The following is a 14,688-nucleotide window of genomic DNA, read 5'->3' as shown; positions in this document are numbered from 1 at the left end:
CTGGCAGTGATAACTTTCACTAGGAAATTTTTTTAAAGAGCTCTGCAGCTACCATCTAACGTTCAATTAAAAAAAGATGAATCAGGTTTTTGATGATATAGTAGAAGCACCATGTTTTTGTAGAGCTTAGTTATTTTCAACTGTCTCTGTATTTTCAAATAGCATGTTCATTCTGAGGCTGATTCTCCAGGCTACTGGGTTTCTCTGACAGGATGCTAAGCCCCCTCTCAACTTACAAAGACTTCAGTGGTTTTGATAGTGGTCAGGATCTCACAGAATGTACTCAGTGTCTTTTCAGGGCCTCTGTACCTCACTCTTCTCTATATGTGCCTGGCAATGTCATCTATCAAACTTGAAACTTTTGCTATTTATTTATTCTTTTAGGGCAATATTTTCATACCTGGTTAGTTAAAGAAAGACGTAATGGCTGGAATTTTTAAACCTAGGCAATTCAAGTCCCTATTTAGGCACCTAAGTTGAAACGTTCTTCAAAGTTGCTGAGCATCTGCAGCTCTCCTTGATTTCGGTGAGATTTATGGGTACTGAGCACTTCTGAAAAGCAGGCCACACACATTTAAATGCCTAACTATGGACTTCAGGTACCCAGGTTGGAAAATTTTGGCCATTACTTTCTATTCTCTAGAGACTCATTCTCCAGACTACAAAATTGGGGTCCACAGTTTCTTCAATTAGTATTAATGCAGTCACCAGCATTATAATAAACAGTAATTTACAAATCAAGAGTCCTGAGATTTTTTAATTTGGCAGAAAAGAGCAAATAATTCTCACTTTATCGTGGATCTGAAAAATTTCATTCCCCCCCCCTGTGAATTTCAATACTGTACATAATTCTGCTGTAAAAGAAACCATCCTTGTGACATCTGAGATAGTGCAGTTATTTCCCAGTATAGAAAATACCTGTGGTATCTGAAGTAATACAATGGGGTAACTTGGTTAAGGTTAACCTTTTAATAACTACTGTTAAACCCATTTATTTCAGCAGATGACACTCGTTTTTTGCAACTTGAGGAATTGTTCATGAGGCTCTTCAAGGAAACATGAATAGCAATTAATATTGTTCGGAGGTGAAAGATTTCTAGTTAACCTCGACTAGACTGAAACTCAGCATAAATCAGAGGTCACAGAATTTAAATTCCTTCCCCCTTGCTGGAATGATTTTTTGCCTAGATTACTATGCCCTACAAGGGTTGCTAAGGTAACAGATCCCATCATGTTATAACAAAACAACAGATAAAACTTTAAATCATTTTAAATTTAGGGTTTTAAAATGTCTGTTTTTCCTCTTTCAATTGCACAGTAAGTCAAACGAATCGGTATCCCAAGCACTGAGGAACAGCTGTGCTCATTAGCTAATTTGGCATTATGTTGGATAATTTATTACCCGTATGGTACACACAGACACACACTCAGGTATTATCTGAGTCTATTAATAATTTCAGCTCAAATCAAATGTAGATATTAAATGAAATATAATCATATTTAGTAACTCATAATTACCACATCTTACTTTGGTCTAGATCCATCTTCCTAGACACTGTTTTCCATACAACAGTTTTCCACACAAACGCAGTAGCCATTACATGAAAGAGCTAGAGATAATTTTCAAATGAATCAATAGTTTCGTGGTATCAGAGGTTACTCACCACATCTCGAACGATGGGAAAACTTTTCTTTCTACGCAGGTCTGGCATGCTGTCAATTCCATACAGTCCACGGCCAGGCCTTCAGAGAACATAAAAGGGGAGGGGGAGGGAAAGGTTTGAGTTTAGGAGTTTGCATCTTTAAGGAGGACATTGTTGATTTACCATATTCCCTGCTACAATATGACTAATCTGTGTATATGTAACACCGACAGACCCCAGTTGTCGGCGGGCGGGATTAAACCTGGGACCTCTGGAGTTTAGTGCATGAGCCTCTACCACATGAGCTAAAAGCCAATGGGTTGTTAGCTAAGGCTGTAGAGCAAACTCATTTTATCTCTCTCTCTAAGTGGTTTCAGTGCCACTAGATGGGACAGAACACCACCCCAGGAGGTGTGTGGGTTACACATAGTTAAAAGCAAAATTAACATTCTAATGGCTGACAGAAGCAGTAATTTTTTCAATTTTATGAAAAATATGTTCTAGTGATCAGAGGGATGGACTTGATCTCTTCCTAGCTCTTCCATTGAGAAGCTGGATACATTAAGCAAACCAATTAACTTCTGTGCCCCAGTTTACCCAGTTGTATGGCATGTCTCATTATAGTTCACCACAACACAGAGTGTGGGAAGGCTTAATCAATTATATTTGTAAAAATTTGGGGCTTTGAGAGCCTACATATCAAATGACATTTAAATGCAGGCTGCTGTCATTCATACAGTACAACTATATAAAGAATTCTGAGTATATGCAATAAAATCTTTTGATGTGTTAGCATGGGACTGCAGAAAACACAATATCTAATTCAGTAAATCATTCCAACTGTAACTTTTTAATGTTGATTTATTGGCCGTATCATTAGTATTTGGAGTGTTTTCTTATACTCAGTTTGATTTCTCTATTCACACAAACATTTAAACCACACACACACATGTATATCAGAATGTACCTTAAAAACATTACAGGACAAGCCCAAGGCCACTTCACACACACAGTACAAAACTGGTGTGCGTAGATAGTACACATAAATAATACAGAGAGTCATATCCTGCTCAAGTAGGTAAAAGCAATACAAAGATCAGCAGAAAGGTTCATTTTCCTTGAGGTTGTTCTATTGTAGGGAGGGTTGGCAGGGAAGGAAATGACTTGAGCTACCCAGAGGAGTTGGGCAAATATATGTTGCATAGAGGCCTAGTGCTTCCCCAAAATACTCCCTTGGTCCCAGTTTCCCCCTGCTTGGCACTGCCTCAAACCTGAGAGAGAGACAGAAAGAGATGAAAAAGTCCACCTTTGTTCTTCGCAGGGTGAAGGACCAATTTTATAGTCCACTCACAGGACTGACAGACCCAATTTCATTTTGATTTAAAAAAAAAAAAAAAGTTAGAAATTAATAAACCAGGACTGAGTGTGTGGCATTCTCACCCAACAAAGCCACAATCAGGCCCTCTGTAAAACAGGGTGGATTTGTAACCAAGGCTGTAATGAAGTGTAGCTCAAAAGAATGGGCAGATGCACATGAATGACAAATGAATTCTGTGTTGTTTCTATGAATAGCAAATTACTTTGAAATTATTGGAAACTTAAAATAAAGTGGGTCTATAATCTTGTGTAACAGGATTGCTTTGTTCTGAAACGTCATCAAGGTGAATGGACTTGGACACCAATAATTTTTGTTAAGAAAGGAATATGTAAGTTGCTCAAGTCTGGGATGGAAACTGTCCTTTCCTGGTAAAGTCTAATTTTTCACCTGAACTTGATAAAAGAGCTAAGAATGATAACAGACATTTATGCCTTTAGACCAGGGGTCGGCAACGTTCAGCAAGCGGCTGCCGGGGCCAGTTTTATTTACCTGCTGACGCGGCAGGTTCGGCCGATCGCAGCCCCCACTGGCCACGGTTCGCCGTCCCGGGCCAATGGGGGCAGCGAGAAGCCGTGGCCAGCACATCGCTCACCCGCGCCGCTTCTCGCCGCCCCCCATTGGCCCAGGACGGCCAGGGTGCGGCCAGGTGGGGGCCGCGATCGGCCGAACCTGCCACATCAGCAGGTAAATAAAACTGGCCTGGCCCGCCAGGGTGCTAGTCAACTTCTTTCCTTTTAACTGGCCTCAAAATATGCCAGATTAGTATACTGCACTCCTACAATACAGAACACATCATGCAATGCCTTGGTAATACTAAAAATCAAATAATGTGATTCCCTAACAGGGAAGTACTGATCTGGCCATGGGTGGATTTATTTTTGTGTGCTTAGTTTTATTAACGTACAGTGAATTTCTGGCTCTAGATACAGATATGGAATACTCAATATTTGCATGCCCTGCCAGCACAAGTCCCACTGCTTCTGAAACCATGTATCCTACCATGAGAAAGCGCTTCTTCAGCTTCTTCTAGTGGACATTTTACTAAATATTGTGCTAAGGATTTTAGATTCATAGACTTTAAGGTCAGAAGGGACCATTATGATAATCTAGTCTGATCTCCTGTACAACGCAGGCCACAGAATCTCACCCACCCACTCCTGTAATAAACCCCTTACCTATGTCTGAGCTATTGAAGTCCTCAAATCATGGTTTAAAGACTTCAAGGGGAAAAAAATAAGTTCAGTTGGACGCATCCTATTTAACCTTTGACAAATGATTTAACCAATTGAGATCTTGCCTGGTGCACAGTAAGGACTCTGACATGTTTAGACAGACTATTGTGTTACTTGAAATATACCAGTGGGCCATACTCATGAACTTTAGCTATGTAACAAATATCCCCAGTGCACTGACTGGATTAATAATGTTAATGTTATACACAAATATGTATATGCTGTGCTGACAAAAACAGAACCACTGCTTCATTTCTGCAAGCATGGAGACTACTTTATTAGCTCTTCATCCTTCAGCACATGACCATCATTTGAGCTCTCTATTCTTCTGTAACTGTGCATCTTCCCTCCTCATCACCTGGATAGCTTCTGTATAACTATAGGAATGCATGTACACAACTACTTCTCTCTCTCTTCTGTGTGGAGTTGTAAAACTCAGCAAAGATGAGGATAACAGTAATAAGATCACATGGCTTACATAGGTTTACCATACGAGTGGCTTCTTGGATCATAATCACACACATTTCTTTTCAAATTGTCCTTTAAAAACTCCCTATCAAGCCATATGCTTCTATGCTCCCTTAATATTTTCCTCTTCTGCCTCTGGAGAAGGTGACCTCACTGTCTATTAGTTTATGGATTAATGTGGGACTTTCCTCTTCTACACAGACTATCCCCAGTTGCCCTCTCCCTACCATTGTTCACACCTTTAAAAACAATATAAATTAGCCATTCAACTCCACTGGATGATGGCTGGCTCCCTCTGCATAACTCCCTCTCCCCCAGGGCTGTCTGCTCCACACAGGGCTTTGAGGGCTCAGGGACAGGAAGGCACTTCCATACACGCTGCTGCTGTCCAGAGCTCAGGGAGGAGTCCCTGCATGTGCCAGGTTCAAGAGAGCAGAAGGCCTATTGTTCAGTAATTCAGCATACATTCCAATGTTCTGCTGGGACCCTTCCATTACCTAATCCCTTTTCTCCACACCTTCCCCGACTCCAGTCACTCTCCCAACTCCACCAAGCAATCATAGAGTCAAGAACTTCTGAGAGAGACTAAAGCAACTAAGGTCACATGTGCTAAAATCCAGACTGCATGGGGAAGGGAAAAGGGGAGCTAAACTAGAGGATGCTGAAATCTTCTTAAGGAGCCATTCCTACATGGGAATTCTATGGAGAGCTCACCAAAGCTGTCAGATGATAAAGCTCAAAATTCAGATGGTTGTTGTACAGTTGGATCTGTTGATACAGAGAAAAGTCCCATAGAGAAAAAAAAAATCTCCCCTTCCACCTAGTAGTAGTAGTACATAAAGATACTTTGGGCATCATTCTTTACAAGGTAACAGACATTCAGCTCTTAGGTAATAGGCCAAGGGCCAGGCTATAAAATCATTTCACCCCTGTAAATCTGAATAATTCCATTGACTCCAGTGAAGACAATTTGGATTTGCACTGGTATAAATGAGATTAGTATCTGGCCCTAAAAATCTCAGTGTCTTATCCAAAGCATAACGAAGTCAATGAGAATCTTTTTGTAGACTTCAACAGGTTTGGGATCAGATCCTAACGGTAGCTCATCCAGCTCTAACTACTTTAATATTCCAATCTGTAAATAATGTTTGTTTTCTAGGGAAACTCTTTCATGTGGCTCTAAAAAGTGACATGATGAAAGTCTAATGCAAACCCCTCATAATTTATGGATATTGATGCTTCTTAGAAGCTCTGATTATTAATAGTTTCTTTCCTTTTCTACTCCCTCTTTCCCCCCATTATTTTTTTAAAAAGCTGATGCTTCCCCTTCACTTGAAATTGAAAGGGAAGACAAAATAGACAAGGCTTTCAAGATACCTGGAGAGTGAATCTGATTTTCAGGCATAAGACACTTTAGGTCTCCTCTAGCACGGATATTCATCAGGCAAATCCTCTTTGACAATGAAACTTCACTCCTTTCTTTTAAGGAAGAGAACAAACTATGAAAGTATATGTGATATGGTTTGGTTCATAACACAGTTCTGAAATGAAGGCAAATTCAGGCTGTTTCTTTTACAATTTTCTTAGTTAGAACTGTACACAAACCAAATCTGTAGGATTCAGCGGTCTGATTTTGCAGGGGCTGGAGTGCCGCCCCAATCCTTCAGTGTTTAATGCCACTCAGCAACTCACAAGAGGCCCCTGATACCTTGCAGGATTGAACCATAGGTGAGCACACAGAATAAAGTGAAACGTATCATTTAAGCTTTTCAAAATGCAGCTTTCTCAGGAGAAAGCTTAATAAAGGTTTGTGAACTCTAGGAGTTTCGTGAGCCAAGAATGCTGGCAGGCTTTCCTCCTGTGTGCTGCCTTTAAGCTCTGAGGCTTATTATTTAGTTCAATGGAGAAGGTCTTGCAGGAAGTTTCCATAACTCATACATTATTAATCAGCAATACACAATGGATGTGTGGCAAATGCTCTGATTATATAATCATTTCACATCCTAGATGATATCTCAGGTTAATTAGTGTTTTAAGGGATGTGACCTGCTTCTTCCTGTAAGGTACCAGTTACTGAAGTGGAAACTTGGAGAAATCATTCAGAATCTTTACGCATCCAGAAAATAAATTAGAATTGTTTAGCTACAAGATAAGTTTTAGCTTATGGTGTGATCACCTTAGCTCACTGCCAAACCAATATTCTGCAAATGCTTAAATGTAGTGTTGGGGCATTAGAAAACAGTTTGACATTTCACTTTTAATACATACTGATCAAACTCAACTGCAAGTATATTCATCAAAGTAACTAAATAGGATATTTTGGAGGGGCATTCCCTATTTATCCTCCCTCTCTAGCTTCCAGATTTAACATGCCTACTTTCCATATCAAGATAATGTTCTATCTCCTGTAACTTCAAATTCAATATGGGACCTCAAAATCAAAATCCATCAACAATAATAAAGAGTCTAGAATGAAAACTTAGCTCAATGATTTTGTTGATTCATGAACCAGAACAGAATCCAGCACACTGTCCTACGGCTGGTTGTGCTCCGATAACACAATACCAAAGTACTTGTTTTTGCATTAAGGTAACCAAATATGATTTCAGGTTACCTATGGTGCTGATAGTTGAATTAGGAGAAGATAGTTTTGCTCTTACTTTTCTGATTATCTTCCAAGGTAAATCATGGTTACAATTACCAATTCCAGTGGCAAGAAATGAGCTTCAGATACCCTGTTTCATCTCTCTCTGGTGTATTAATGTGACTGTCCAGTTTCTCAGTTGTTCAAGTACAGAACTAGCTGCAAAGAGGAGTCAGCCAGAGACTCCATTGGTAGGGGCTGAAGCAGCCAAAGCAGGGAACTTTGGTCCTTTGGAGAACTGTCTACACTTTGACTGGATTTTCTATGCCCTGTCCTGATTGGCTGTTTGCTCCAAATCTCCCCCTCCCACACAGTCTCTCCATCTCAATGTAACTCCTTTTACCCCTTCTCCCCATTCCTCTCACCTGCCCTTTTTCTCCCATTGCTTTAGCTTATCCCCTCCTAACTCCCCCCATATATATAAACCAATTCCGGAACTAACATGACATTGCTGCCATCACACATGTTACTATACTTGTGTGTTATACCCTTTCCCCCGCCCAGTATCAGTCAGGTCTATTTAGAGTGTAAGCTCTTCAGAGGCCAGGAACTGTCTTTTGTTCTGTGTTTGTACAGCACCCAGCATAATGGTGTCCTGGTCCATGACAAATAATACAAATAAACAACAGTGGGTAAACACTGCCTTTAACATCTTTAAGCTTGATCCAATTGTGATTACTCACACAGCTGTTGGCCCATGGAAACCTAACGGCCTACTGGGTTTTGGAGCCACAAATGCAAGTTGTGATTGTGAGAGATATCTTGCTGTCTCCTCTCCAGCAATACTTGTTTAGTATAATACAATACATTATCCCTTTTCTCAAATGCCAGAGATTGCATGGAGTACAAACGGGGAATCCCAAAGCACCACAATGCAAGGACTTGTTCTTCCCTAGCCAACTGAATGTCAGCAAGCTGAAAGGAGCCTGCATGCCCCCAAGATATTTAAAGGGAATAAAACAAAGCTGTGATCAAGAGGGAGAGAGAGGCATTTCTCACAGAGTTCCAGTGACTGTAGAGAAAAAATCACCAGAACAGCAAGCTGTCTTTCCCCTGTAAAACCATGACACATCTGAGGAGATTTAATGCAGCCAGGAGGAAAAATCCTGGAAGTCAAGAATGGAAATAAGAACACCAGCAGCCTCATATGTGGAGTAGCAAATTGTGGCTGTGTTTAGCTCTGCTCTTTTCTTGGCTGGCCAACCTCTCTCTCTGAATAGGTCAGCCAGCTGTGGAGGGTATTTTCAGCTCAATTGGGCCTAGGTAGCAATAACAGTAAGCACTAGGGCCCTTTTAGGGAGATCTTCTCGGTATCTAAATAGGCCAGGCCAGGACTACATACAATGATTTGCATATGCAAGATTATTAAAACCAGAAAGTATTTACTGCTCTCTTGTCATTTGGGTAACTGTTGATATTTGTATTGCCAAATTTATTTCTCACATTACAGTTTGGGTGAATTGGAAGTTGCCCAACTCGTTTTGCTCTTGCTATAATTATGTTTATAATTTTGTTGTTTTTCCTCTTCATAAACTCTTGGCTTTGAACACAACCGCCGGCCATGCCTCCCGGCAAGATGGCTATCTAACTACCTCTTTCAAATCACCTCTTTCCCCATCTATCCCACTTGCATGGCTTCTGACACTTTCATGGCACCTGTAAAGTACAGGAATGTATCAGAGTGCATCACACCAGTTAAAATAAAACGTTAACGCCTGACTCAGGTAAAAGCAAGCCTAAACACATAATTGTAAATGGACTAAAAGTAATCTATGGTGGTCACCCATAAACTTTTGATCATTTGCTTTAGCAAATACCATAATATTTGTGGCATTACCTGAACTTCCCTATACTAACAGAAGTAAAGTTATCCAAGAGATAATCTAAATGACAATCATTTTTAAGGATGCTTGCAACATGATCCTTATCCATCAGAGAAAAATGAGACAATAGATGAAAGATCTTGCCATTAGCAAGAATAGACAAAACAATTTAACACTGAGTTATTAAGAAAATGTCAAAAGTCACTTGGACAACTGATAAAGCATATCCCTTAAAGCCCTGCAGGAAAAAAAAAAACATTCTGAAAATAAGAGGGAGCAGTGTTACAATTTTTTTGGAAGCTTGTCATCTTTACACCTCTTGCTCTCTCAGATGATAAAATGCTACTGAACAATACAGTCTACTAAATTTCACAATACAGAAATGAAATTGATTGTATAAGACTTCTAAACATTGCAGTATCAGCCCAGAAAGTGCTGTTATATTATATTCTAATATTGAACATCTAGACTTGGAAAATCTTGATAGTTTCATGTTACCTAATACTAACTGCCCCCCTCCCATTTCCAACTTGTTTTTCTTCACCTATCTTGCTGCATATTGTCATAAATCAAGACTGTACACTCCTTAAGGCAGGGACAATTTCTCCATGTCTATAGATGACTAGTACAATATCTAATAGGGGCCTCTAAGCCCAGGGGAACACACATAAATAATAAAATAATAATACAAACTTTACTCACAAAGATCCAATATTTCTAAGCCCTCTAGTGAGTTCTATTAAACATTTCTGATGTAATTCACTATTTATTCTAGATCAGCAGTTCTCTTTCTTTCACCATGAGTAACTTTTTTTACAACAAAAATTTCTACATGAACCCCAGAGGGGAGACTGAAGACCGAGCCCGTCCAAGCTCTGCCACCCTGGGCGCGGGGGGGGGGGGGGGGGGGGCAAAGCTGAAGCCCAACCTTAGCCCTGGCTTAGACTTGCTAGGGCTCAAGGCCAATGCCAGCCTTGGCGACCCCATTAAAATGGGGTCCCGACCCACAGTTTGAGAACCCCTCTTCTAGACAGAACCTGTTGTTTTTAATATTTCACTACATCAGACTACAGTTTATGGCAGACTTTATGAAAATTAACTAGTTGATTAGTTAATTGTATGGTTAAATTTCTACAATATAATGAACCTTGATGATTTATAGTCCATGCTGTGAATAACTGGTGGCCCTTTAGTGTTTAAATGATGCCATTTAATATGCTAATTGGTAAATGTCACCTTTTAAAGAATGCTGACATTCATTCTTCTTCCACAGGATGATAGAACCTAGGTGATAGTTTGTTAATGAAGCCTTAAGTAAACACATTTTAAAGAGAACTTTTTTATCTTTACTAAAATGAGAGTTAAAGTTGTGGCTTACAAGTGAGTCATGAAGGTTACACATTAAATGGAAGGAGCAATATTTATAATATTCCAGATTTTTCTGAATTTCCTTTTAACTTCCTAGCATCAAGTGGAAATGAATCACTGTTCATTCAGTGGCACTTAACCAAAGCAAGCAAAAATATACATGCTTCTTGTATTCTCCCTCCACTCACCCCTCCCCACCCCTCCCCACCCCACCCCAACACCAAAAAAACCCTGCACATTTTCTTCCTTCTCAGAAAAACAAACCTGTTCTTGACCCTTTGTTTTGCAAAGGTCCTGAAAGCTTTCTTGGCTTATCTTTCGCATAGCAGCGCCACTTATTTTCAATCCTTTTTACAAGTAGCAAATCTGAAGATGGAAAAAAGAAATAAAACAAGCTACAGTCCTAGATTTGGGAATGGCCAATTCTGATCCAAAGTCCTCCTAAACAAATATGGCCAAATCCTCAATTTGTCTCTTCATTAATAAAAGGGTTTAAAGACTCCAGAGATAATTCAGAAGATACAGCTTCAAATCATAAAGACTAAAGATTCCAAAGCTTAATTCAAATGCTCAGGGTGGTAATGAGATTTGTGAGAGGCATTCACATAGGTTCTAACTGCATTAAACCGGGGGGGGGGGGGAGGGGAGGGAAACACCTGAGGTCTTATTTTATGATTTGGACTAAAACACCTAGTTCATCCAGATAGGAAAAGACCAGCAATGGAATATCAAACAAAAGCACTGAACAAACTACAGCTAGATTTTTAAAATAGCGCTTAGCCCACACTAAGGGGTGGTGCAGTCACTCCTCAGAATGGAGGAGAGTATATAAACTGCTGAGCCGGGCAAGCATGCGCACTCCAGTTCTGATGGCCAGTTGGCAGGGTAGCAGAAGCCTTCGCTCTGCCCACTACATGCTTCTTGTAAGGAGCACCTCAGAACCAGCCATTGACTCATTCGAGAAGAGGGGCTGAAATTTTGGTCAGCCTATATGTAAGCCATATCGGGGTTAGCCACTATCTAGTCAGGAGTCAGCAATGTACTGTAATTATTTTTGAACACTGCTGTATCTTTCCAATAGGACAGAGTAAATAGTTCATTTCAAAGCAAAAAGCTGCATCTTGACAGCACTGTGTCTCTGCCTTATTAACCAATGAAATAATGACAAAGCATGTAGCATATAATTCCTGATTCTTGTGTGGGAAGAGTATGTATTTCCATAGTTACTGGGGAGAAAGTAAAGGTAAACTGTTCCTTTGCCTGTTGGTTTTGTCTAGGTTTGGCATCGGAAATGCCATCTTCCACCTCTAGTCTACTATGATACTTTGCCCCTTTTTTTGGATGAGGATTTAATGCACATGCTTGTCACATTAATCTAGAACATTGTAACTTCACTGTACCTGGACTTGGAGGTGGAAGCAATACAAAAGCTCCCATCTGTGCAAAGCACAACTGGCTGCCATTAAATCCATACTGCTTGTGCACCAAACCCATCAGTGGCTCCCAGGCTGGTTTCAATGGCACAAGCAACTATTGTGCATGTGGTTTTCCATTTTTCAAGGAGATCATATGCACCTCAAATCTTAATATTTCACCTATAGGCCCATTTGCTATGACTGGTACTTTGGGGCCAGACTCCTGTAGATAAGTTCTGCCCTGCCCTGGGGGCAGTGTGAAGCTGCAGTGGCAGCACCAGAAGGCACTGGGTTTCACAAACCACTTTGCCTTACAGAGATCTCCACCATGTAGGGGAGAACACCTGCTGAGCCATCCCTTTGGAGGGAGCAACAGGGAATCCCCTCCATGCAGGGCTGGATTAAGGTTCTGAGGGGCCTAAGGCTAATGGGAGGGAAGGGCCTAAGTATGAGTCATCAATACATATTTTTATGTAAAATTAACAAGTTTATTCTACTCTCACTACACTCAATTCTTCAAACAATCCTCCCCCTGCAGCTTTACCTGTGGCAAAGTCATGAATGATGTTATCGTAATTCAAAGACCTGATGATTTAATTCTCAAAGCTCAAGTGAGACAAAGCACTGAGATGCTCTTGAGTCATGGTGGATCGGAGGACATTTTTGACCCTTGTTAGAAGAGAGAAGGAATGTTCTCCACTACAGTTAGTGATCACTAGTGACAAATACAGTTTCAACGTTTGGGAAACATTCGATCACATTGGATTCAGTGATAACTCGGTACATCCAAACAGATTTGTTTTCGTCATTCTTTACTAAAATCTACTGGGAGATCATCTGAGAATTTCTGACACTGACGTTTGATACCTTCACTGACTTCAGAACTTGAAATGTTAGGCAAAAAATTTGTCAGTACACTAAAGGTTTTGCCAATATTTTCATAAGCCTTGATCCGACGTTCTAATGAACTCTTCAGTTTGTTGATGATTGTAATGAAGGTATTAACTCTGAAAGCCTCCTTGTCACTGAATGAGTGAGCAGGTGCATCGTTGCAGGTCTTCTATCTTTTGCGGCATTTGGCTGACTTACACTCATGGTTAGCTCTCCTTGCAGCCCCTTGAATTTCATACTCATCGAAACTATCCTGCATTTGTTGAAGAACAGTTCCAAGACTCCTCATTAGGTTTTCAGCAGTGGAAAGGTAAATTTGAGCACTTTGCAAGCTTAGACTGCACCTGCTGAATGGCTGAAGTATACCATTCCAGACCTCACACAAAATACCGGTTTCCAAAGTGTGCATTGAATCACTCAGGATCTTCACATCTTTTCTTGTTGCTGATTTTTGAGATTCATCATTTTTAATATTCTCTAGGGCTTCAACAATGTTTGGGTATCCCAGAACAACTGCATTCACAGCTTCAGCATTGGCATTCCACTGTGTCCCTGAGAGTGATTTGGGCACTGGGCATCCCTTTGGTAGTGAATCTCTAAGAATCATCCAACGATGGTTGATGAAGAGAAAAAAATTGTACAATTCTTGGACAAATCCAAAAAAAGAAACTGCTTCAACACAACAATACACGGCAGACTGGCCAACAAAGTTGAGAGTGTATGCAGCACATGGTATGTAATCAACCAAAGCATTGTGCTCTTTTATCTTTGCCGGCATTCCTGAATATTTGCCACTCATATTACTTGCATAGTCATAGCTTTGGCCACAACAAAGGCTGATGCCAATCCCATTTTCGGTGAGGAAATCGAGTAGGTATGTGGCAAGTTTCTCCCCTGTGTGGCTGGTGATGTTTATGAAGGTCATGAAATGCTCAAGTGGTCTGCTGTGTAGCACATAATGCAAGATGACAGTCAGCTGACCGACATGTGACACATCCGGTGCTGAGTCGACGGACACTGAAAAATATCCCACATCTTTGATCTTATCTACAATAGCTGATAACGTCTTCTTTGCCATCAGTGCAATGAATTCATCACAAATAGTCTTTGATAGATATGACGTATGGCCTTCTCCATGATTTGCATATTCATTGACGTGTTGAGCTAAGAAAGGGTCGAACTTAGTGATTAGCTCTAGAACGCCAAGATAATTGCCATTGTGTTTTGATCTAACAGTCTCATCTGAGCCACAGAATGGCAGACCACACTCAGCAAGAAAAACTATGGTTTCAACCTCACGTCTGAGAATGTTCTTCCAAAAAGCACGAGCTTCCAAAAACTGATTTTCCATTTGGGTATCATTTCTGCCACTAACTTTCTTTTGGGCATGGTTGCTGCTAACTGGCAATGTATGCTGCTCACTCATTGCATGATTGGTAACATATGCAGTATTCTTCCAATCATTGAAGCCTTTGCAGAACATTCCCCACTTTTTGGTATCAGAAAACAGGTGGCAATAAAAACAGGACACTTTCTTCTTAGAAGGTGAATAAATGAGCCATTCTCGCTTGCCTAAAGTAGGGCCTAAAAATAGGAGGGCTTAAGGCTATAGCCTTATTAGCCTATGGGTTAATCTGGCCCTGCCTCCATGGTCAGCTACCTCTGCTTGCCAGTGTTCACTGGGTTTGGTGGGACCCCCCCCCCAATCTTTCCTGCAACTCTTTTGGAATAGTTTGCAGTACACAGGCCACTAGTAGGGAATTGTCACTGTACTCTCCTACAGCAACAGGCATCAGTGAGGGGATGCCGGAACAGAGGATGATTTT

The 14,688-nt window shown here is 40.6% G+C and overlaps 1 protein-coding gene across 2 annotated transcripts in view; it reads right to left on the bottom strand.

Moving 5' to 3' along the window:
• UNC13C (unc-13 homolog C) overlaps positions 1 to 14,688 on the bottom strand; it is a 383,250-nt gene that overhangs the window by 293,932 nt on the left and 74,630 nt on the right. For both annotated transcript variants that reach the window (XM_054042619.1, XM_054042620.1), the window contains exon 4: positions 1,665 to 1,743. In XM_054042619.1, coding sequence (XP_053898594.1) covers positions 1,665 to 1,743 — 79 coding nt within the window. The remainder of the gene's footprint in view (positions 1 to 1,664; positions 1,744 to 14,688) is intronic.

The sequence above is a fragment of the Malaclemys terrapin genome, chromosome 10 (assembly GCF_027887155.1).
Source record: "Malaclemys terrapin pileata isolate rMalTer1 chromosome 10, rMalTer1.hap1, whole genome shotgun sequence".
Classification (NCBI taxonomy): domain Eukaryota; kingdom Metazoa; phylum Chordata; order Testudines; family Emydidae; genus Malaclemys; species Malaclemys terrapin.
This window is presented reverse-complemented; position numbering and strand designations above follow the sequence as displayed.